Source organism: Lates calcarifer, linkage group LG2 (assembly GCF_001640805.2).
Source record: "Lates calcarifer isolate ASB-BC8 linkage group LG2, TLL_Latcal_v3, whole genome shotgun sequence".
NCBI classification, from domain to species: domain Eukaryota; kingdom Metazoa; phylum Chordata; class Actinopteri; family Centropomidae; genus Lates; species Lates calcarifer.
The window spans coordinates 21,026,347-21,052,438 of record NC_066834.1 but is presented as its reverse complement, the minus strand read 5'-3'; the positions used below and the strand labels follow the sequence as shown (position 1 = coordinate 21,052,438).

Sequence of the window (26,092 nt, the reverse complement as noted above, 5' to 3'; positions counted from 1 at the left end):
GTGACCAGGACTCAGAGTTTGCCTCTGAGATTCTACAGACACATCTAAAGTATGCCTCAGTCTCTGCAGAATTTCTGTCAGTATCAAAACTAATCTGACTGATTTAATCATAGAAACTTTGATCTAATTATCTGTGCATTTGTACAGTTGTACCTCATTAAATGAATAGCTTAGTACTAGACCCTAATTGGGATGCAATTAATATGTTTAACTTCGTAATTATAACAAATTAATATTCTTGATTATTTTATGTATAGATTAAACTGAGATTAATAGGTGAATTAATGTCTGAAGACTTTTTAATGACTCCATGGGGTGCGCTCATCAAAATTTAACAAGCTACTGAATCATTCATTGCAATTTGCTTATTATCACCTGTGGATACATCAGTCATGTAAAAACTTGAGCTTGTGCTGGTGGGTCCACCTTAATTGCTTTTAATAACGAGGTTACCAGACCTGCAGTTTCTAAGTAAATCAAGTATGAAATAGCATTGACATTACAGTTACAGAGGAGCACTAATAAACCTGTCAGGTGTGCACAGCCAGATATTTCTTCTGATTAGAACATCTTAACCTCACTCAATGAGGATTTCCCATATTGATCTGAGAAAGTACAGTGCAGACATATCAGAAAGACATAATTGTTAACCCTGGCATTTTTATAGTAGGCATGCATTTTACAGTATTGAAAAATCATATATTTTAAGGTGCATAGTGTGATTACAATATGAATGAATGAATACTTGTGGGCACCCTATTTAGTAGAGTCTGTCTGTTCAGAGTATAAAAGTGCTTTGAGCATTGTTTATGGAGGGGATGGATGAGAAAATAAGAAAGATTTTCTCCAGGTATAAATGCATTTGTCAGCAGGGGAGTCAGAATAGATCTAACAGGATATATTTGGTTTCTTTGAAATTTTTTGTATAAAATACAACTACATCAGAAGTTGAAAGTAAATTTCTGCATTTACTCCTGTTTGTTCAATTGCAACTTGGGATTCCTCAGTGTTGTCCAGTCCAACAACGGGACAGTTGAGATAATGTCAGTTTGGGCTGCAACTAATGATTATTTTCATTATTGATTAATCAACCAATTATTTTTGTGACTAAATTGTTTAATTGTGTGGTCTATAAACATCAGAAAAGAAAATAAAGCAATGCCCATTGCAGTTTCCAAGAGCCCAAAGTGACCAATTCAAACTGTCTATTTTGTCTGACCAACAGTCTAAAAGCCAGATTCAGAATAATTATTCATTCATTTAGTTCACAGTTAGTTCACATCATTTCTTTAAAGTGATGGAAAATAATGAAAAATAATTTGCTGATGCTACTGACTGCTGTGATAAATTCAGGGAGGGGATCTTAAATACTGTCCTGTCATCAACTACAGTCATCTGTCTGGCACAAAGTTTACAGTTTCTGTGTGGGAAGCTCAGTCCATCTTGCACTTTAAGTGATTAGATTTTCTTTGTTGACAAGTTGGGCACTTTATGAATCTCCAGCTCAGGAATCAGACAAGGAAGATACAAAGGTTTCTACTAAAATGTATTAAGATACAAGTGGCTTGTAAGTAACACTTAATTATAGTAATCTGGTCAGATAATGGAAGACACAAAAAGCAGCAATTTCTTGAGTCAGGGATCTTTTATTCATTCAAGGCTAGGTGCTCAATGTTATCTCAAAAGTTAATTTCTTATGGTACAAATCTTTGTTCTGGTCTCCCAAGGACGGAGTAAAGAGGCCGTTAAAGATCCTTGGCAGGTGCTCATCATATCACTAACTGCAAGGACAAAAGACTGACACTAGAGGGCAGCATTTCTTTGTCTTTTTCAGTTGGGCCCGACTTTACTCTGTATTTTGAGTCCTGCTTTCACTCATGAATTGAGCCATTTGCTATTCTTCTTGCATATTGTATTACAGTATACTGTAGTGCAATAACAGTGTAGGATAGATAGGATGAACTTGCCGTATATCCTATTCTATACTACTGTTAGGAGTAATGTAAACTGTGTCTGTGAATTTAAATAGAGAACAACAATTGTTGGATTTGTAAGATTAAGATATATGTTAGCAGTGCTATCACATATGATGATACGCATTCCAGAAATACAGCCAACATGTTGTATCCACATGCTGCAGTAATGTATAGCAGTATAGCAGTGGATTAGTGTGGGTATACCATGCAAGTGTTTGGTACACCTGTCATATGGCAGCGGTATTACATTCTGTTATGTAATACTCCTTTTCAAAACTGAGATTAAGCTTCCATTAAGTTTTTTTTATTAAAAAAACATTTTACTTTCTGATACTTCCATAGTATAACAACTTCATGCTTATACGTCTTATGGCACGAGTAAATGTTAACCAGAATCACCCTCAGACAGTCCACAGTCACTTGTCCCCCAAACTCCACAGTGGCCCACCGGCTTCACAGATAGATCGAAGTCTCCATCAGTTACACAACAACGCCCTTTCCTGCCTCTGTACTCATAGCCAGCCAACCTGTATCCATCCTGATATGAACCTCTTTCAAAAGAGACTTGCAGATTGTCATCGCCTCTCACAGTCACACTGATGACAAATTAGCGGGCCGCGGCGTTGCCATCTCGACAGGAAAAGCAGTAGCAGGGAAATGAAAGGGAATGGTGTTTATTCCCAGAGCTCAACCCCTCTGTCGGCCTGTCACTCTTCCCATGACCCTGAGGGGAGAAACGGAAGGCATCCTGAGCTTCCTTCCTTCCATACCTGTTAAATCATTCATCATCCAACTGCCTGATTATTTTAAAAAGCTAACAAGGCTTTGGTTCTTGAGTGTGTTTGTGTGTGTCTGTCTGTGTGTGTGAGAGGGGGGGAGAGAGTGAGCAAGAGAGAGGCATAGCTGGCGGTGAGATGCACCCCATGGCTCTTACCACCTCCCCACCCCCATTACCCCCTCCACCCTCATCCCTCATACACCCACTTTCCCCCAACTCCTCGTACGACATTCTTTTGGATCCTACAAAACTTTTAGAGGAGGGGGAGCTCCCTCCTCCTCTTTCTTATCCTATTTCTGAATGTGTGTGTGTGTGTTTTGGTGCTTTGGTCTGTCTGTCTGTGAATGGACGGCTGGATGCCAGGGGTCGGGGCACAGGCCCTCTTGGCTTGTCTTGGCCAATAGACAGGATAGCAGCCAGGAAGCATGTATGAGTGTCTGTGTGTATGTCTCTGTGTGTGTGTGATGAGCCATTGGGCATTAGTACAGTTTTATGGCAGTTGGCACTCATTGCCTAGCCCCCTCCCCATTGCTCTCCGCCATAATAGAATAACTCGGGGGAATGACAAATTTCAGCATCTACCTGTATGGACTGTTACAAAAAATACTGTATGTCTTTTTTGTTTCAAGTCCATGCTGTGTGTGCTGCTCTTACCTCATACTTAGAACCTACACTTTTTCCATACTCCAACACTACAACAACACTACAGCACAATCTCATGACTGAGTAGATCTTTCCAATGGACAACTGTCAAATAAAGTGTGCCACATATGCTACATTTTTCAGCTACATTACTGGCGCTAGTGCTTTTTGGTCCTCCTGTCCTCAGAGAGAACAGAAAACAACAGACATCAAAGATGTCACACCTGGAATCCACATTAGACATCTTGCCTATTTTGTGCATGAAATAAGTCACAAATGTTTGAGTAACCGGTTGTCTGATTACTTTTGGTCCTCTACCACTGAGAGGGATGTGCATAAAAAGGGTTGTAAATCCCATATAGTTCAAACTCTATAAACATCCTCAAATTAAAGATGAATGTCAGAATTTAAACCTCCCAGTTGATGTAGAGTAAAGTGCCAGCAATACAATACTGACAAGAATCTGTCCAAATACTTGAAAACAGTTTTACAGTCTGTGTAGAGTGATACAATTAGCTCTGTCTCATATACATGTCCTGCATGGCCTGCTTGTGCTAAATGCAAGTTTTTTTTAAATTTTATTTCTCTGTTATATGTTTTCGTATGTTGCTGTGTGAGGTGTACACCTGCTCTTGAACCAGTATCATTAAACCACATTGCTTGACTTTCATGGCACTTTTAATTACTGTAGTAAATTGTTTGGCATCACAGCTGATTTTTCAGATTCAACCCAGTGGTTAGATCAAGGTATTATACATTCATCAGTTCATAATTAATTTCTGCCTTTGTAAGTAGTCATGATTAATCAGGTGGCCAGTATTATAGGAGATTACATAATGTTGCAGTGGTGGCCAGACTTGATACAGACAGTATAATGCTAATCTGTGGTAAGTAAAAGGCTAAATTAGGGAGTTTATCATCTTAGTTGTAGTGTTTAAACTTTATCTACAGTACGTAGCGTTGATTCTGTTACTTTAATACATGGGCTGTATCTTACCATACTTTCCTTTGCTGTTAGAAACAAGTCATGTTTTCTTATGCTAGACAGCATAAGGAATAGATACACAGGCGTAGTGGAATTTGGTCCTTGCAGATGGCTTCTTATGTTATAATTTCTTTATTAGTTGCATTAGTCTTACCAATTATTATGGTGTTTGCGGGTTTCATTAAAACAAATGCCAGTTAGGTGAGCTAATTTCACACTGGAAAAATAGCATTCTGAGAAACTTAATTCAACCTCTATAAACTAACCATCCTGTGTCTGTATTTTATAGTAAACGCTTGTAAATGGCAAGGCCTTGAATAACTTGATTATAGTCAACGAAATTATAACAGATTTCACACAGCGTCATAACCTACAGTCATGAATTTGTTGCCGAAGCCCTCAGGAGTCAGAGAATTAACATTTTTGTCGATTTTAAAGTCAGACAATATATCAAAATGATGTTTACATGCGAAGTCATGCTGAAACCTGTGATTTGAAAAGTAGCAGTTTGTCCATCAATTATTTCCTTGAGTTGGCTGCAGTTGGTCTCATTGGGCCAAAAGTCAAATAACTTGATTACTCACTTTTTACACTTTGTGGCAGCAAGTGACAGGGTTTCATCATTAGTTAACTCATAAACACGCAGATCCTCCTGTGCCTCCCATCAGACCCCAGCACAACGCCACCATGACCCACTGCTACCTGACCAAATGCCCTCTGCTCTGTTTCAGTCTTCACCACCACCAACATGTTGCCACTTTCTTTCCTCTTTCCCGCTGTCATGACCTTTCCTCATCTCTCCGCAAGGCACGCTACTCCTCTTTTCTTCCTCTGTTGCTCTTCCACTCCCGCTGCCCGTCAGTCTTTTATCTGCCCTCTATTCACTTCCTGCTCACTCTCTCTTCCACCTCTGAAACAACATCGTCTCACCTTTGCTGTTTTTTCATTCTTTTGAGATGCCTTGTCATCCCTATTCTCCTTCCTTCACCCACTTTCTTTGATGCCTTTATGCTCTCTGTTTTCCTCTTCCTTCTTTTTCTTCTCTTTCTCTGTCTCTCTGTGTTGCTCTCTTTCTTTCCTGCAGTCTCCTGTGACTTCTCAGACCACCAGGCAGTGCCCTTTGACCCCGGCCAAGATGGTACCATCTCCCTCTCCCACTCCTTCCAGCCCTGCCCTCCAGACCTCCTCCTCTTCCTCTTCTTCTTCCTCCTCCTCCTGTCCTGCACTTCGCCCAGTGAGATAACTCTCCTTACTCGCCTATTTTTCAGTCTCCTGCCTCCGATGTCATTAGAAAACTTCATGTCTAGAGATACTGCCATGGGTTAGTGGTAGTCTAAAGGTTGCACTGTAAGTTGTGATCCAGCTGGGAGAATCTGGGTGAAACTAAAATGCATGACACCTGCTTTCCCTCAGTTTTTTTGTCAGTAGAGTAAACAGGATGCCAGTTGTCTGTAAATGCAAAGCTGCTCCAACTTCTGACTTGTGAACACGTTTTACCACTAGCACTTGAAACTGAAACAATAATTAATTATTGCTGAGCTTTTTAATTATCCTGAGCTTTTACAGTTGATGTGAAATGTCATCATTCTTTTAGATACAGTAATGAGCAGTAAGTAACTTCTGCATAATGTGTCTTTGGTGTGAAAAAATATTTCTTTTCAAACATGTTTGCAGAGAAAAATGAGAATAATAACCTTGATTCCCACCAACTGAAAACAAGTATAGCTGCCAGGCATCAGAACCCTGGCTACACATCATAACACCATGTGCTGTACACTGGCACTGCTGGAGATAATATTTTAAGTTGAACTCTCCCATTTCTAAGGAACTAAAAGCTCTGGAGGCTCTGATCAGATCCAGTGCTTCCCATCTAGATAATGTGTATCCAGATTGCATGGAAACCCAGTTGAGGTGCATCGCAAGTTTGATTTTCCTGGTTGTGTTTGAATTTATCTGTGGAGAAACTGTGTTAAACAGAAGACAAACGCTAAGCTGTACATTTGTGCCTTGTTTAGGCTTCAAACTGGAAGAGCTCTCCCCTGTGTTTGAGAGATTTCTTGCTATTTACACAGTGGCGGCCGTTCAGCGCAGATAGAAATGTATATTGGCTCACACTACACACATTGTGCACACTACACGGCTTTATCACAAATGTGGACATACAGTTCATGTGCCCACATCCATATGTGGCTTGAGTGGCCAGGCCCTAATGTACCCTCTATGCATTTTGGCTGCATTCACACCTGTATTTAGAACTGTCCGCTTATGATTGCATCATGTAAGATATATTTTATTGCCAAGTGTGAACAGGCCCTGGGAGATTTGAAAGAGGTGACGAGGGCTTTAGAGTGAGAGACTGCTGATGGCACCTCATCTGCTGAGCAGAATTTGTGTTTTAGATGTGAGATATTTTCTAGTCATTTGTTCCCTCAAATATGATTTATGACAAAGAAAACAAAAAGTGGTGAATGTTTGAAATAAATCTTGATAGGATGGAGGTTTCCCTTGTCAGGTAGGTGATTATTAAGAAAAGCTTTGACAGCCTCCTGTCTTTCCCAGCCTCTAGCTTGCCACCACCTCCCCTTCCTCCTCCTTGTCTGTTAAGCGATGTCCACCGAAGTCAGGACACCAGATGTGACAGGAGCGCTGTGGCGCCTGCCTCCTGTTCTCTGTGGCCTTGCTGCAAGCGAGGCGTCACGTCCTGTTTATCTCTCTGTCTCTTCCTTGCTCTTCCAGAAGGGCCCTGTGGCGCCGGCCGTGGCCGTGACGGCTCCGCAGCAGACCCCCGTGGTTATGGCCCCCCAGGCCCCGGCCCAGGCTGCCTCCCAGCCAGCACAGCCTCCGCAGACTGGCATCGCAGCGGCCCCCGGAGGTCCTGTCGTGTCCCAGGTCCGTTCTCTCCTCTCGCCCTCCTCCACCGCCCACACTTCCAACCCTCAAGGGCGCGGGCGCTGTCACAGCTGCCAGCAGGCTGGCTGTGTCACAAGCTCAGCCCCGGACCCACAGCCTCACCGCCTCACACAGCTGGCCATGGACAAAGAGTCTCACACATGCCCATACACGTTCGCATTCATACATTCACACAAGTGCATACCAACCCAAGGACATACAGACGCAAACATGAAGGCACAGACCCATCATGTACACGTGTATATACACATTCAGGGACATACAGATACAGCTATAGATACAGGCTCACACACAGTAAATACAGTAAAATGCACACAGATACAGAACTCACACACCGACACTCACATCTCTAAATATTCAGGCCAGAGAGATCTCATAGGGGCTACAGTTTGTTGCCACTGGCAGTTTGAGTGGAAAGGTGCCATGTCTCATTTGGCTACAAAGATGACAGGGCAACATGCAAAGTGTGCACCACGCACTGATTTTTGACTGGTGCTTGTCAGCTCCTTTACCACTCTAAATAATTTCATTCAGTTGTATCTGTGTAAAGTATTAATTATGGAAATGCAGTGCAAATACAAGCCATTCTGATGCCTCCATTGGCATTCATCCTAGACTAATAGAAAAACTAAATCTTTTCTTTAAATGTTGATTACTGTGGCATCTTTGATCCTGTAATCTCTGGCACTGAGACCCCGAGCAATTTGTCAAAGCTGCTGCTTTTGAAAAATTTGGATAGAAGTTAAATAATTGTTTTTGTTTGTTTTGTTTTTTTTGTCTTCTGACAGGAAATGCAAGAGAATGTGAAGAAGTGTAAGAATTTCTTGGCCACACTCATCAAGCTGGCATCTCACAATTCTCCGTCCCCTGAGACTTCCAAGAACGTCAAGGCTCTGGTTCAGGACCTGCTGGTGAGCTTCAAAAACCAACCAACCAACCAACCAATCAACAAACACTGTTCATATACAGCAGACATCATGGCTCATGTATTTTGGGAAGTTTGTGGACACTGTTAATGACTCGTCTTTGCTTTTAAGTCTTACATTTACAAGTCTTGACAAGTGCTCCTTTACTATAGCCATGCTTTTATAAGACAACAATTCTGAAACATCTTAATTAACAGCGTTTCTTTTTATTCTTTACTCTTTGCTCTTTGAAATGGATGCACAAGCATCAAATTTATCACTTTAATGTGTTGTACCAAATATTCCAAACCTCTAGATGGCAGCATGCAGCTCCTTCCAAACCTCTCCTTTCTCTATCATGAATTTTCATCATGCAGCGTTATTATTGATGAGTTGCACCCCGAGGTGCCAGGATGGGAGTTGAGTAGCTGATCATTGGCCCCGGTGATGGGACTACCATTGTGCGCTTGACTTAAACTGTCTGACCTCTCTGCCTCTCCCTTCATCTAACAGGATGCCAAGATTGAACCGGAAGAGTTCACCAGCCGGCTGCAGACTGAGCTCAAGTCGTCTCCACAGCCTTACCTGGTGCCCTTTCTCAAGGTGGGGCTCTTGCTTGAAATCTTCTTTGTAACCATCTCTTGAAGCTAGCTACATTAAATGTGAGACTTCTTCCTACACTGACAGTGGTGAGGCAATGGTTCCCTGAACTGGATCACTTAGCCTGATGGCTAAACCTCTGCCAAAACTGATCTTTTAAATTGGTCTTGTAGACTGGTTAGCTAACAATTAACCCTACACCTGCCTCATAAAGTACTTCTCTTAACAGGGGCCCTTTTGTCTGTTTACTGAACCGTTGAGCTACTTTCAAGATTGACCCCTAAAACTGTTTCCTGAACTTCTCCCCTAACGCCTCCTGAAATCATCCCCTAACCTGGCTCCTTAAGCTGTCCCTCTCAAGTATTTTCCCAACGCCCTAAAGTAGTCCTTTTCCCTGGCACCAGGACCAGTGATGGCCAGGCCTGACAGTAGAATGATACACACACACACACACACACACACACACCCCCTCTGGCCAGACTTCTTCCTGTGTGTGTCAGTGGCCCCCTCAGCAGTCCCTGTCAGTAGCCAGCAGGTTTCTCCAGCAAACTGTGATGAGTGTCACATCAAGGCGCCCGACTGCCCAACCCGACCACAAACACATGTTGTCATGCAATGTTAGGTCGCTTACGTCAAAAATCTGCCCGAAATAGTCTGTAAGGAGCAACATCAGTTCCACAAGTCGGCTGTGACAGTGGGTTATCAGAAATGGCTAATGGCCATTTTTCATGTATGACATATATACTGCAGATAAATTAACCCAAAATCAAATGAAAGAATTTCAATGTAGAAGGTTTTTTTTTTTTTTACAATGTATAAAACCACATGAATCAAAAATGCACAAACAGGTATTATCACATGTCAGCAGGTATTTCTTTAGCCACACTTTTGTGATAACATAATACCAAACTAGCCAGTGACCACAGCAGCATTTGTTTTTGCAGCTGCGTATGGTAGTTTCTCATGCATGTCTGTTTTGCTCTATGACTATAAACTCTGGCCTCTCTCTGCCTGTCAACAGAAGAGCCTCCCGGCCCTGAGGCTTTCTTTGCTGAATAGTCAGCAGTCCCTGACCCAGCCCCCGCAGCAGGGAGTCAAACCAGCACCCGGTGGCATCCCTCCTGCCATTGTGGCCGGGCCAGCTGTCCGCATACGCCACCCTAACAGCGTCAGCACCACTACGGGTGCCAGTGCGCTGCCCGCTGGGACGCTCGGACATGCAGCTGCCATGGTATGTATGGAGTGGAGCATCTGGAACAGACTCCAGTGCTGACACAGTTACCGCAGTGTTTACATTCACCTGTTAGATTAGAATTAAACTAATTAGATTAATTTGAAAGAATGACTTATATCAATCGCAAAAGTGGAGTAAGCTTCTGCTGTTGGACCCCTAATGTCATAGTTAGATTAAATAGATGCATGTGTATATGGAAACTGGATTATTGCAGCAAGATATAAAAAATAAAAAATATTATAGTCCACAACAAAAGCGGTTATTAAAAATGTAAATGTGCAGATGTGTCACTGTTATTAGCTGGTAGTCATGTGCACAGAAAGGTGTATGTTAGTGAGGATGGAGAGAGTAAAAACTATACTGGTCAGGTAATAGATGTGACAAATATTTACCCACAATATTCCTACATTCAGTGGAGAAGTGCTAGAATGTGATGGATGCAGACCTACGGGGGGTGGTGGTGTATGTGTGTGTGTGTGTGTGTTGATGGATCTTACACAAGGCTGAATTATCAGGCTGGAGAGTGTCACAGTGCCAGAGCTGGGAGTCACATAGCCAACAGTGAGTTAGACTCACACCCAGCTCACAGACTCACAGAGGAGCCATACTCATTTTACCAAAAAAAAAGAGGCTTAGCACATAGAAATATGTACAGTTATCTAAACAAGATTGTTAAGAATACAACCTGGGCAGATCTCAATGCAGACACAGGAGGATAGTCACACCTCGGAGATACTCAGGTCTGACCAAACGGCTGTACTGGCTTCTGATCAACTCCAACTGATCAGAGCAGATGGTGATCAAGCACCTGACTCAGTGGCATCTTGGTGATAATTGTTTACTCCTGCTCACACTTTGACAGCTGATTAGCAGTATGTGACCCAGGAACTGTACGGCCGCTATACTATGCTACACTGTACGGCCATTAAATATGATAATTAAAATGACATTTTAATTACAGTGCCCACAGTATAGTTATAATAGTCAGTTTTTATAGTGTTATTTTAGAAAATTGTGCGTCAATTATTCAGCTTTTTATACTTCAATACATCATGATTTCCTAAAGCAGTCAGACAAAACACAAACAAACAAAAAAAAAAAACATGAATGGAAATCTAGTTGCTGTCTTGGTTGTTGCTCCAGTGCTTACAATTTGAACATTTCTAACCATGGTCGCTCCTAGAGATAGTATCAGAAGGACACTGTGACTGAGAAAAATACACGCCAGTGTCCCCTGCCTCACCCTGTGCCACAGATTTGACCCTAGGGAAACTGAGACGAATGAGCTAAAAGCAGCACATTGACTGCAACAGTTTTCTGTGTTTTCAAAAAAACAAAAAACCCTTTAGAATGATTTGGAAGATACCATAATCACATGAACGTTCTACAAAGTTTACACACTGACAGGGCTTAAACCCCTATCCTCTGGTTGAAAAACACACTCGACACCCTGCAGTATTTAAAGCCGTGTCATCTGTCCTACATATCCCTGATATGTGGTATTGTATAGTGACTGTGATGGCCAGTGCCACCCATAGGTTGTAAGCTAGTGGCAGTGTGGGGATACAGCTGACAGCAGAAGTAAGGCCAGGTAACCTTCAGGGTCAAGCACTGGACACCCGACAGTCTCACTGAGCTCATATGTGTGCCACATTACCATGAGTGTGTGGATATACTGCATGTGTGGTGCTCACGTACACTGGAATTCATGTGATCACACAGTGCACAGGCGTCTATGGATGGGTCAAGCGAGGTCAGACTCAGATTGGTCTGGTTCAGGCGTAGCGGTGGGCGAGCCAGAGGGTTCTCTTTTCCTTTTACATTCTCTCTCTCAGTCTTTCACTCTCTCGCTTTCACTCCTCCTTCCTCCCCTCCATCTCTTTTTTCTCTCCTTGTTTTCCTTTCTAGCTTTTTCCCTCCCTTGCCCCCCCCGCTCCCTACCCCATCTCTTTCCAACAGTTTCTCTCACTGTATCTACCCCCGCATCGCTCTCCCATCTCACCCTCCCTCCCTCCCTCTCTCTATCCGTTAACCGTTGAAGGGTGAAGCGAGGTAACTAGGTCAGCCCCGGGTCAATTTTAAAGCAATGTGGCGGCCGCAGTCTATGTCCAGAACATGCCTCTGGTCTCTCTCTCTCTCTCCCTCGCTCTCTCACTCTCTCTCTCTTTCTCACTCACACACACATGAATACAACACCAGCATAAGCTATCACACAAAACATTAGTAAATGATCGCCTCTGGCACATCAACAGTCTGAAACCAGACAGCTAGTTGAATTAGGCTAAAAAATCTGCTCAGTTATATGGGAAACATTTCTTGGAGTAGTATGTAGGTATATAGATGTGGAGTTATACTTAAGGTTTTTGTTCTTATACTTGCCTCCCAAAGGTATACAATTCTGCATTACTTTTAAGATGTTATTTCAGATGTGGCAACAGCATAATATGGTGTGAATTTACGGAAATTACTTGTAGTAATTGCAGCAGATTTGTAGTAAGACTACATTTTAAAACACATTTAAGATGGAAAATCCAATAAAGTTGTCAATTCAACATGTACATTTTTATTTTGAAAAGAATAATACCACTAACTGTAATGAAATTTGCTGAACCTTAAACTTCCTCAGGGTAAATGATATAAGAGGTGAATGGACTTGATAAAACAGTGAATGAATGGAGAGTAGTAACTAGGCCACACCACTACGTAGCAGCACATACTTCCCTGCAACACTGTGTATAAATGTACGAGTGGAGTTAAATGTTGAGTTATACGTATATGAAGATATAACTGTTGTTTATTTTCAACCCTGTTCTTTTAGTAATATAACTATATCAGTATAAAGCAGGATAAAAAATAGCTACAACCACATGGGCCAAAATACATCTGTGCAGCCATTGACTATTACTTATAGTTACAGCATGCACATGTATGTGTCCTAACATATTTTCACTGCTACCAGTTACATATGTAAAATGTAAGTTGTCTTGACACACATACATATATTTTAAATACTGGTATGATTACTTTGAGCAAACAGGGTCATTGCAGAGATGAGTGGCAGCAGCCGCTACATTTCTATTCTGTTTTTCTTGATTGGATTTTGCTGGAAATCTGCATGATTACAGAGAGTGAACATGGAGCTTAGACCAAATACTTTCAGTGTTTCATCAAAGAAGCAGTGGCCTTATTGAGGAATACCAGCACTAACAATGTTACTAGTATGTGACAGATGTTTGCAATTATTCAAAACATTAATTCTTTGTTCACAGTAATTAAGATAACATCTTACATTTAATTTCACTCTTACAACCAACGTTTTGAAGCAGGAAATAGATTTTTCCCCCAAATGAAATACAGGCAGTGGCTTCAGTTTTAGTGTCTTCCCTTTTACCCCTTGATTCCCAAACTTTCTACCTGAGTTCTTTTCTCCTCTCTCTTAACTGTGTCGCCGGCTGGCCAGAGGTGCTAGCCATCTCTGCCTGTGCTGAATGTATTTTTTTTCCCCTTTTCCTCCCGTTCTCGCAGGCCCCTGCAGTGGATCTCTGGGAAAAATGGCCTCTGTCTTTTTTCAGTAGCTTGAACAGTAATATAGCATGTGTCAGGGAATGGAAAACAAGGCTGAAAAATATGCAGCAAGAAGCAAACTGGTAGGAATGGATGGCTGAGCCTGAGGCTCGGCCTATGGCTGCTACCAAGGAAGGAAGTGACTCTAATAGCCCAGCACAGTCCCTTCACCCCCCTCTGCTCCTTCTTCTTCTACTACTACTTGTTCTTCATCTAAACTACTTTTTCACTGCAGTCTTGACTTCTTATTGCCTTTGTCTTATCTGGAAATGCACACAAATGTAGGTCACATACAGTGACAGAAATCCATTCGTGCATTTAAATTGATCTCCACATTCGCAGCATAGTATGTAGAGATAGCCATTGTGGAATTCATTATCCCTGTATTTATTCTGCATCTATCCTGCTATCTATCCTATTTTAATCTGTTACAGTAGAATAGAAATCATACACTGTAAAAGTCAAGTGGCTCTTGGCCAGCTTGTCTCCAGATCATTTCTTGCAAACTAACTGACAGAAAGGGGAGCAAAAGTTGTTTTTTCCTTGAACAATTTCTCCTGGGGATGATGCAAAAATGGAGCAGTGGTTTAGCAGTTTCATACTTTTTAATCTACCCTCCTACTTTCAAATAGTTTCATTCTTTGAAATGCTACAGTAAAGTACATAATCTCTGTTTATTTATTTATTTAATTTTTTTGCTTCCTCAGGGTATCAAGACAGCGGGTGCTGTCGGTGGCCAGGTGCGGATGCCTGTGGTGATCACGCAGTCTGTCAGAGCGCAAGGTAGGACATCTGCAGGCCTTCTCCAGCCACTTTTGATCGAATCTCCTGAACTCAATCGCACGTACACTATTTGCCATCTTTTGTTTCAGAAAAAAGATATTGTACAATTGTGCAAGACTGAAGTAACAGTTCAGACAAAAGACTAAACAAAGACTTCTGTAAAGTTATGGTGAGTTTTAGTTTCAGTCCTCTGACTCACACTTTTCTTCTGTCTCTGGCTTTTCAATTTTTACATCTTCAGTGAGGCTGCATTTTCAGACAAAATCTTCAAACTCAGCCTGACCTTCTGGTTAAATACAGAACCAGTGAAAAAGGCTTAACAGAAGATAACCATTAGTGAAGCTCTAGATGTCCTCTCAGTAGGCTGTAAGATGTGTAAACAGGCAGGAACCATAGAGAGAACAGGTGTTTTTTTCCTGTCTGGTTATAAAGCCTTCTCAAACATTTGCGCTGCTGCTTACTCACACTGATTCACAAACACTCTTCCCACAGAAGCCCACAAATATCGCCCCAACACCAACCGGGCGTAACGCTCCCCTAAGAGAGCTGTGTGCTCTCAGGTGGTGTGTGTGTGCGATGTGTGTATGTGTTTGTACCTGTTTTTGCTTGTGTGCGTGCATGTATGCGTACGTGCATTTGTGTGTATGTGCATGATCGGAGGTGCATACAAATTTGATCTGCCCCCTTCCCCAAGATTGCCTGCAGTGAAGGATCTGTAGGTTGTTTTATGCCCATAAATTGGAATGCGGGGATAGTTCTAAAAATACTTTTCTGTGCCTCTTGGCTAGGAACATGCCTGTTAAAATCAAGTTTAAATTCACTCTGGCAGTCCTTGTGCCTCTCTGGAAAACGTGTCTCGGAGCAGGATGCGGTTTAGGAGTGTAAGGAGAGCCGGTGAAGCGCAGTGATATTGACAGAGTGACGCTCTCCGCACCAACCTGGGGAGAGCGACAGTACTGCTCCCCTACTCCCCCCCCCAATCCCTCCATCTACCCCTGCGAGGAAGACAGAGACAGTTGAAGGTAGTCGTTAGACAGGAGGATATTTGACACTGATAGAAAGGGACACTTCAATGATAACATTACTCCTTTCCTGTTTTGCTTTAGTGTTTTTTTTTATTTTCTCTTTCCTTAACAGGCACAATGGGGAAGGGAGCCGTCATCCAAGCAGGGAAAAGTCCCGTGGGCTTGGCTGTACAGATCTCCGGGAATCAGAAAAACAAGCTCAACGACCCCGGAGGAGGCTCTTTCAGGTACAACTCCCTCTCGCCAGGAGGACCTGACTTTAGAGCAACCTGTTGTTCCCAGCAGCCATCACATGGGGGCAGCATTTCACTAAGATGCCTCGGCATGACTACAGGCTACACTCTCAGCTAGGGCTGTGAGTGTTTATCCCAGTGTTGCCTGCCTGGCCACCTGGCTGCCTGCCTGCCCGCCCGGTTGATCGGTGGTCCTTTCTCTCTGCGCCCACCACATAGCAACACAGTGCCAGCCAATAGATCACCCTCACGATTGCCCTCCTTGTGTCAGTGTCACAACTCATTGACAGGATTAGAAATGAGCTAAATCTTAATTTAGAAATAAGGTAATTGTGTCCAGATGGTTGGAATTTCTGGATGCGGTTCTGAAAATACCTTTTGGTTAAGTCAAACATACGGTATTTCGCCCGCAGCTTTGCTCTCTCTCTCTCTCTCTTTCTTTCTCTCTCTCTGGTCTTGTCTCTGCTTCAGCTGGGCTTTTGTCTCAAAACATAAAAGGTTCATCGCCCACATGCTGGCCTTTGTGGTCCATGTTTTGTGTGAGTCCTTGTGTATTTGTTCTTGTCTGTGTGTGTGTGTGTGTGCAGCATGTACATGCTAGTGTGTATGTATATGTTTTCATGTATGCCTCTATTCCTCTGTGTTTGTTTGTGTCCCTGCATGGGTGCACGTGAACATATGTGTATATCCGAGGAGTCTAGGATTATTTGTGTGTGCGTGTGTGTCAAATGTGTGCATATACATGTATTGACAGGAGCAGCGGTTTAGGATTGCCCTGGCGTGACCGCACTGGGGCAAGAAGAGTCTGGGTCACATGGGCCAACGGGTTCATGGTAATGGCTCCCGTCTCCTGAGGGGAAAGGCAGGGCCCGGGGCTCTGATTGATAAACCAATAAATCTTTAGCTGCGTTGGTAATTAAGCTGTCAGGCTCGCTTGTTACTGACAACCTTTTTCGCCCCGCGGTGATCGCAGTGCCCCTCCACACACAAACGCACTGGTTTCAATATAAGTCCAATAATGCGCAGCAACACTGTCACGGAGGAAGCGTGTCACTGACATTTGTTATATTTTCCCGTTGTCCAGGTCAAGTCATAGTTAAACAGGTCCGCACTTTTGTGTTACAATGCGTGGTCCCTTATCACTATTCTTGCACCCATTTATGTATTTGTCTCTACATGCAGGTAGTTTGTTTCCCTCTGCCAATACACACTTGCTGAACTTCCATGACTTCCACGTTTAATTTGAGTCAAATGAGAAGTTGTTGAACCTGATATTGAGTTTAATTTTTAATAGAGAGATGGATCTCTGTACAGATTATCTTCATCTCTCATTTTGTGTTTTTTCATGCTTTTACTGCTACACAGATTAGTTATTACTATCATTTCTATTCTCGGTATACACTGCAATGTGCATTACTTGTTAAGGTTTCAGCTGGACCTCAGTTGGTTACTGGTGTCTGAAACCTCAGTTTTCACAGTACCCTACACTGTTTATTGTTTGCTGTCGTTTTTCTTTCCAGAGGGTATAAACATGTTGGAACAGAGTCCAGTGTTACAAGGCCATCTGTTGGATGCCATTGTGTCTTTACACCATGTCCTGAAACCTGCACCATGAACATAATGACTTGACCTGTGAGCAGAGGTGGCCCCTGTGTTTCCTGTAAATCACAGTGGAAAAAATAGAAGCTTTTACAAGTTGTTAAAAGTTCCTTATGAGTTACTGCTGAATTTGATCCTCAACACTCATGACATCTCATTAGCATACTACAGTTAAGTCAGGTCAGGGTTTATTCATTTCTTTTTGACAAAATGTTGACAAGTAGGTACATAGCAACAAAGTTTGAGACATAAAGGGAGAAAATATCACAAAATGTTAAAGTGACCATAAGAAAAAAAAAAAAAAAAAAATTCCATTGGCCGGCCTGGTTAGTCAGCATCCACCAGCCTCTCGCCCATTCAGCCTGAACCATGTTCAGCAGTAGTTGGGGGACTGATGTGTGTATGGCTGTCACTCTGAGCCACTGGTCCCAGCGGGCCAGCTGTAGCACAAACACACACATACACACTGCAGGGCTTGTGGGGTTTCCAGTACAGCTACAGCCGTCTGTGTAAGCGCTTGTGTTAGCGTGTGCATGTGTGTGTATGTGTGTTTGTGTGTAGTTTACAGTACAGAGTGAAAGCAGCTGTCTCTGTGTCCCCCTCCCACCTCCTTCCCCTCCCCATCTCTCTGTAAACACTCGACATCCGCTGTAATCACAGGCGAGCCAGCCGAGGCCCTTAGCCCTCTGCCAACCTCCGAGCTCAGCCTCAGCCCCTTCAATCCAAACCCTGTCCTACACAGTGGACACACATCTGCGCATGTAAACACGCAAACACTTGCATATTCACATGGAAAAGACACACTCACTCTCAGATACACATGCAAAATAAGGAACAAAAGTTTCTGTTCGCCAGTCACCGTTGCCAGTGGATGTAGACGTCCACCAGCCCTTTTCCATCATTTACCAGCATAGGGAGTTCATTCTGTCTTTGTGGTTACATCCTTTGTTGCTCTGTAAATTGCTATGTGATGTGCCTGTTTTGCTAAAAAGGGCTTTACAAATAAATTTGACTCAATTAGGACTTAAAAGTGACCTCCCAAAAATTGTTGATGCAGAGACTTGGAAACTCAGCAGCCACAAGATTAGATTATGTTCAGATTGGGTGCTGTGCCACAATAAAGATGCTCCAAGAATCCACGAAGGAAATGATGACCCAAATCGCCTAAACGGAAAATAGGAAAGCCTGGAATGTTAATATACTTTTATTAATGGCCACAACAAACCAAGCATATGCATATTCCTTCATTAGAACATCAACTTTATTACAACTAGCCATTGTTTTTAATATTTGTGAATAAATAACAGATAAAGTAACATGATTTATAACAGTAACTTACCAAACGTCTAGCAGTATTTAGCTCTTTACTGGGTTTATTGGCCCCCGTTGTGCCACCGGTGCTGTCATCCATGTGGGTCATGAGCACATATCCCATCAGCTGCCCAGTGAACCCCAGGCTGCTTTGTGGAAAATACTTCTTCAGTGGTCCATGTCTCTCAGTGTGGGTGCAACAAGCCTGCATGGCCTGGGTGTTAGTCACAGGGATCAATCAGGGCCCCCTGCCTGGGCACAGAGACCTTTACCCACAGGGGTTGGGTGTGGGGAGTGTTGGTGGTGTTGGAGGGGGGTGGTTAGGTGGGGGTGGGTTGTGGTGCTGGAGATCTGGATACACCTCCATCTCTCCACACACACTTGCACACAATCTCTAAATGGCAAGTGCAGTCCTCCCACCACCTATGGCGTGCCCTCGCTGAAACACAAGCTTGATATGGAAACGACATGCATATGTATTCATGTGACCGCCGGCTCCATGGCCCCGAGCCAACCCAAACCATAACTGAGAGGCTGCTCTTTTGCTTCTGTGGAAGCTAATTACATCTCTGCTTTATTAGTGCAGAGGTATAGTCAGGAATATTTTGCATTTCATATCTCATTCCCTCCTTTTAATGTCAGACCTGTCTTTGGCATTCTCATTTGATTTGAGCCCCCGCGATCCCAAATAGCCCAAGAAATCAGACCTCCCAAGAAAGAGAAACGTTATTACTCATAATATTACCAGTGTTCCTGGATACTGGTCCATGTTTTAAGGCCCCATGCAGTTGTAGCCCAGTTTTAATACCTCTGCTCTGTATTACCACAGACATTTTTAGTATGTTGCCCAATAGATCCATTGTAGTTTATAGTTCATCAGCACTGCTTATACTTGTAAATTCTGAAATTCACTTTTATGTTTTTTTTTAATATTTTTTTTGGGGGGGGGTTCACCTTTATTTAGACAGGACACAGAAAGAGAGCAGGGGAGTGACACGCAGTAAAGGTCCATCCAAACCGGGAGTCGATCGGGGACAGCTGCTTGGGCACTTAGCCATGTCGTACATGCCCCAACCATTCGGCTATGGGGATGTTCCTGCTTTTATGTTTTTTTATTGGGCTATGCAAGCTTTGTTTGAAAAATCTGACTGACCAGGTCAGCAATTCATTTAATATAACCTTTTCGTATGAACTTGATATAACCCTGTTTTCATAATGAGAATATCTTTTTTTCAACAGACCTTTTTTTTATTAAGATAATCTAAGAAGCCCTGTTTTGGTCAGCTTTTCGTGGTACACAGTAGTATAGATTTGTCCAAAAAGAGAGAGATGTGTTCTTCAATAGGAATATTCTGTGAAATGTTTTTATTTATCTCCTCAGATCTTGGGATATGAGCACATTTTTAAAGAAATTCATGCTGTACTTCAGTAAGGCAAAACCATTTGCTGTTGCATTGGCTTCACAAAAATAGTACTGTCACATTTTATGGTGATTGTTAGGTTTTGTTCCTATTTACACAGCTTGCTGTCAAAATAGTAATACATAGATGCTGATTAGCTGGTGGTTGCTTGCTTTAGTTTTGTGTAATCAATCATTTTTCCTTCATGTACATTAGCCACATAAATAGTTTTAAGCTGTGAAAGTAGCAGCATTTTTTAACCGAGCAAACGTAGCCTCAGGCATTTTTCTTTTGAGGACAGGTCAAGTTATCCACGAGGACGTGATGAAGAAAGGTGCACAGCCTGAGGTGCAGCACAGGGTATAATCCTATGTATCCATGCTTGTGTTGTTGTGTAGATTCTCTCTGTGAAGTCATAATTAGACTGAGTGCTAGAGGATAGGAGGAAAAGAGCAGAGAAGGTAGAGGTGTACGAGGTTCAGGGAGCTGCTCTAATCGTCTTTGTCAACCTCCTGCCGTGGTGTCAAGTTTCATATCGGCTCTCTGTGGCCGCACCGAGGAGCAGGAGGGCCTCGGTGGGGTGGAGTTGGCTGACGGTGTGTGCCCGCGCTCAGGCACTTAAAAGAAGTTAGGGCCCTGCACCGCACACACACACGCAAAAGCACAGCAACACATGCACAGGCTCTGTCGCAACCAACAACGGTGGCATGAACGCAAATGACTGTGGAGGTGAGCCAGTGAGTGGCGAGAGGCCACTCTGTGTGTGTTCTGTGGTTCTTTGTTCCCCCCGTCAAAGCCACTCAGAAAATCCTCTGCTCCCTCTGGGCCAGTCCTGTAAGCACAACACGTCACCGCCCTGCTAATTCAGGCCAGAATCACAATCATTACTTGCCAAGTGCAATGATTGTGAAGGAATTTGTCTTTGTGACAACTCACAAAGAAAGTTACTGTCTTAAAGGATATTTGGACCTTGTTGACTATCAAATGCAATGATCCAATCACAATTTCTGCATGTTTACCTCTTTGATACCTCTGCTAATATGAAAACAATGTGAATTCAACATTATGGCTGTGAGAAATGACCAGCACATCATGAAAATACATGGCTAAGTGTGGCAAAGCGGTGTGTAAATAGAGTTTGCTGACATTAGTATATATCACAGCTCAGTGCCAATCCTCAGGAGCATCCTTACCGAGCTAAACTCCATCCAAACACTCTTCATCTCCCTGCCTCTCTGAGTGTTGACACAAATAGACCCTGGAATGGGAATTCTGTGCTATTATATCCAAAGAATCGTCCTCCGTAACAAAACCAATGCTTAACTTCATCCAAGAAAATATTCATGAATAAAAACATGATATCCAACACATTTTCTTCATGGACTATATGTTGATAAAATGAATACTGACATGAGGACATGAATACTGATATGGAGTAATGGTTTGAATACAAGGCTTTTACTCCATGCCCAAACTGAATTCTTGTTCTGTGGTGGATAGATCCTTTCCACTGAGAAAAATAAAAAGCAGAGTTGCACCTTTTGTCTTTTGGATTTTTTTGCCTTTTTTCTTAAATTTTGCTTTGACCATTTCTCCCTTTACCACAGCCACTGTTTCCGCTAATAGGGAGGATGTAGACAGAAGGAGATCATCTAGACAAACCAACCAGTAGGAGTTATTAATGTCTGGATGGGCTGTAGGTATAGGCCTGCCATTGACTGCATGTCTCACGAGTCATTCTTCTCGCCTTCTGCTTCCTGCCTGTTATCATTTTCAGAATCCCCTTCGCTATGAGAAACAACCTCCAAGCTTGCAGCCTACACGCTGAAAATGCTCATTTTTGATGAAGACTTGGATCAGGCGATCACGCATTCAACATATGCCTTTTACTATTTTGTGGCATTCATGGGCAATTAGCCATTTTAATGATAGCGACCGCTTTCCCATGCGGAAATGTTCCACCATCACTGCATCCTGGGCTTAGAGCCGCCCAAGATGATTATGATTGGTTTAAAGAAATACAAACAAGCCAAAGTGTTTTGTCGCCTATAGCAGAATGATAATGATAATGTGTGCAACCAGACCAGTCTCTGGCTCTGAGGAGATAGGTCTAGCTACATGGGATTACTAATGCTGCAACAAGGACACAATTCCTAAAGACAACTTCCCGAGTGGGCCTCTTTTCCCCTGTGTTATTTGGGCACCCCAATCAGTGTGTGACTTTCACTGACTTTAGTATCTTTAACTTTAATTCACCCTGACCTGCACCCTGCAAATCCTTCCAAAAAGTAGCTCATACTAGTCATTCCAGTCTATTTTGGAATGTGCTGTTGCACAAAACTTCAACATCTGTAAACCTAACCATACAAGGAGCATCAAATGTGCCATAATAAAATGCATATTATTCTATTTGGGGGTTTGTAAAAGGTTTATGTATGCTTGTGCAAACATCTTTGGGTCATAAACACCAATAAAAATTACTTAGTACACTTCATAGGCTGCGTTCTTTTTAAGAGGAAGTCATTTTCCATTATATCTGTTTTTCTAATATCCTGTCTCTCGTTTTTCAGGGATGATGATGACATCAATGACGTGGCCTCCATGGCCGGGGTGAACCTGAACGAGGAGAGCGCAAGAATACTTGCCACCAACTCGGAGCTAGTGGGAACGCAGATCCGCTCATGCAAAGACGAGGCCTTTCTCCACCCGGGTCTGCTACACCGACGAATTCTGGAAACAGGTACAGTCCGTGCAGTGCCCATTAAGCAATGTGACAAAGAAATCATCATCCAACTCTTAGATGTTCTTAGCTGCAATTAGGGAATTCTGGCCTCTCAGAAAAAAAGTGGTTGTTACAGCAGCAGGAAGAATCTTGATGTTATATCAATTTACCCCCACCCTCCTACTCCAGTCAAAAACAATCCAAAGCTGAATATCCAGGCTGTAGTAGTGATGAAATCACTATCTGTTGTCTTTTGTGTTAGGAACATGTTGTTTCTGTGTTTATAGTGTCATCACTAAAGACAGTTTTGATTTTCTCTCCATCAGTGGTTCAGGCTGAGCCTTTTCTTGTTTGGCCTCGGTTTAAATTTGATACACTTAACAATTCTTTCACCTCCTTTAATGAATTCTTCAGTGGCTGTCTGAACTCACTGGACCTCAGGCACACACATAAATACTTTATGGGTTTGTCTTTTGAAGGCTGGCTGTCAGATTGTCCTCTGGACTAAAGGAACAGAGTTTAGAGGAATGAGACTTGGCATTGAGATTTCTTTTCAGAGGATCTTGACACTCTGATAGTGCATGGTATTGCATGTGCTAATCGATACAGGTAGAGAGGTCTTGGTGTTTTTGTGCAGCATCACATGAGAGTGATAGTGTCTTCATTACCTCTTTTTGCTACCGGCAGTCAGTTTTATTGCTTGAAATATACTTGAGGCTCTCGCTGCACAGTGAAACCTGTGAAAACGTATAATGAGCGTTATTACTCAAAATAAACCCTGCGCCTAGCATCTTGCTCCTGTGCATCAGATCAAAAAACACACAGCATAATTCCACGTGACGGGGAGTCTAGCGCCCTCATCTTGTTTTATCTCAATTAAAGTATCTTTAGTGTAGCACAGAGACCTGCGGGTGATGTTTCGTTACGTGGACTCTTGGCGTGGTTGTTATCCCGTCACCTTGGGGCAGAGAGGTTGTTTAAAAATATAAATCTTTCCTCGGGGGGGGGCACGCAGCATGATACAGGGCAGGAGGCTAGGGCGCCCCCTGCTGGGGAAGTGGCACTTACGCAGCTTTGTTGTGTCAGTGATTGGCCTCTCCACGCTCCCAGCTGACAGCAGTCCGAGGGAGGCTCCCCCGGCCTGCCATCTCCACTCAATCAGAAAGACTCGGCTGCTCCTCTTTACTGTACAAGCACCAAGTTCCACTCTGCTCTGCCCTCTCATTTACCACTGAACCTCCCACTACATTTTCACTCTGACCTTTCCTGCCCTCTTTTTGCCCCACAAAACGATTGGTTTTCACTCAGGTAGTGAATCAAAGTAGAGATAATAGTTCACTCTATCCCTATCTTTGTTACTTTTTAAAAATTTGGAAATCAGTGGAGACGTCCTGACTCTTCTCCTCCCTTTATTTTCCTTTCTTTTTTTTTGAATACTGATTCCAGGAGAGGATGTTGGCTGCCTCTCTCTATCTTCTTCTGTATTTTCCGCTTTATGTCTCTCCTTGTCTTGTTTCCTCTCCTCTCTTATTCATCCCCTCCAAACAAACACTTGTGCTGCCCCCCTCTCCCAAACCTCTCTCTCCCTCCCCTTGTAATTCTTTAGGCTTGTCCTTGAGGTTTGGGGTGCAGGGTGGTAGTGGTGGTGTGAGGCTGCAAATCAGCACTCCTCCACCCCCCCCGTTTCAAGAACCAGAACACAGGCACAGCTGGAGCTCTCTAGAAAAACTCCTCAAAGTAATGATAGTCCACTGGTACCTTTAAGTTCACACACACACACACACACACACACACACACACACACACACACACATCGTGTATACTTGCACATGGGCTGTGTGCAGACACAAGCAGACAGATCAGACACAGGTTCTTAATGCTACCAAAAATGTCTTAAAATAGTCAAATTTTAAGACCTGAAAATATATTAGCCTAAGCATCCATGCATGGAATATTACCTCAAATATATCTTGATTGCGCAATTTAATGGCTGAACGGAAATAATAGCAATGACAAGAAGATTGGTTTATTCCGTTTGGATTTGGATGTGTTCTAAGTAGAGCATTATTTCCAGGTAGATGTACATGAGTCACTTTCGTAACAAAGAGAGTGCTTCATGCCACACTCATATCAAGTCAGCTTTACCATCAAACTACCATGACCTGCTATAGGGAAAAAGGGTGGTCAACGCAAACATGTCAGCCTTCCAGTTGTGAGCCCCAATATCTCCAGAAATCGTATATTTAACCATTAAACAATTTGTCTCCTCTTGGTTCCTAATTTGTGCATAATAACTTATTTTACTAATTACTTATTAATCATAATCACCACACAGCTCTTCAACTGCATTATCAAACCTAGTCTATCTTTTTAGCTTTGTTGTTTGGATTTGCATTAAATCAGTATTAGTACAGTATGTGTATAGCAGGATTAAAGTCCTGTTGTTAATCCCTAAACAATTTATTTTCATTTCTTGTTTTCCTGACACTGCCCCAATTGCATCTTTTTGCTTTTTGCCTGCTTTGTTTGCTCTTGAATGCAGCTCCTGTTGGCGAGCCAAGTGAAATTACATTCATGGAGCTTAATATTTCCTTAAACCCTTGGAAAAATATAAACACCGTAAATGTAGATTATCAAAAAATGACAAAGAATTAAAGCCAAAATACAATTCATACACGTTGGTTGACATGTCTAAAGTGGATGTTAGGGATACTGCCCTGCAAATGCGCATCACTACTTTCAAAAATTAAAATGACAGGACGTGGAATCAAATTGCTAAGGTCGCTTGGGAGTGCCGTACACTGGCTGATTATGAAACCTCTGGTTCGGGAGGAACAGATCACCAAGGGGTCATTAGCATTCACTAATTCTACACAGGTCTACATGTGTTTTGTAAATCTGGAAGAAGCTTATCGCTATGTTCAGCATGTTTGAGTTGATTGTGAGGTTCAGGGGTTGCTTCGGTGAGCAATTTGTCCATATTTGTTTGCTCATAGAAACAACGGTGTTGTATTCTTGGCATTTCGTGAAACACATTTTAGGTGGGTGTGGACCGGAACAAGGATATGACTTGGGGCTGTTGCATCTCTGCCATTTGAAAGTGGAGTGGTCCTTGTGACTTTATTAAACCTTGCCTGTTGGCTCAGAGCGGTAAGCCTGAGATTATAAACTGCTTGATCCAGGTGAGCGAAAGCAGCTGCCCCAAGTGGAGTTCAGGTATCGCAGGGTCTTGGGAGCTGAAAGCAGACAGTGAAAGTTATGTCAAAAGCATCAATGAAAGCTGCTCAAAGAATCACATAGTTAAAGGTAGGATAGATATAAACTAGTATAGATGGGTCAATCAGGACCTTTTCCATGTTCACTGCCAGCTACTTTTCAGGGGGACCCTTGTTGCTATGGATACCAGTCAGTTCTATACTAAATAA

At 42.7% G+C, this 26,092-nt stretch overlaps 1 protein-coding gene across 2 annotated transcripts in view; it reads left to right on the top strand.

The window, feature by feature from the left end:
* The window catches only part of LOC108876903 (transcription initiation factor TFIID subunit 4), an 82,938-nt gene that overhangs the window by 6,406 nt on the left and 50,440 nt on the right, over positions 1 to 26,092 (top strand). Inside the window, exons 3-10 of one of the 2 annotated variants that reach the window (XM_018666704.2) lie at positions 5,466 to 5,615; positions 7,118 to 7,270; positions 8,080 to 8,202; positions 8,710 to 8,799; positions 9,818 to 10,027; positions 14,302 to 14,377; positions 15,515 to 15,629; positions 22,516 to 22,685. In XM_018666704.2, coding sequence (XP_018522220.1) covers positions 5,466 to 5,615; positions 7,118 to 7,270; positions 8,080 to 8,202; positions 8,710 to 8,799; positions 9,818 to 10,027; positions 14,302 to 14,377; positions 15,515 to 15,629; positions 22,516 to 22,685 — 1,087 coding nt within the window. The remainder of the gene's footprint in view (positions 1 to 5,465; positions 5,616 to 7,117; positions 7,271 to 8,079; positions 8,203 to 8,709; positions 8,800 to 9,817; positions 10,028 to 14,301; positions 14,378 to 15,514; positions 15,630 to 22,515; positions 22,686 to 26,092) is intronic. The other variant, XM_018666705.2, reaches the window with a different exon arrangement.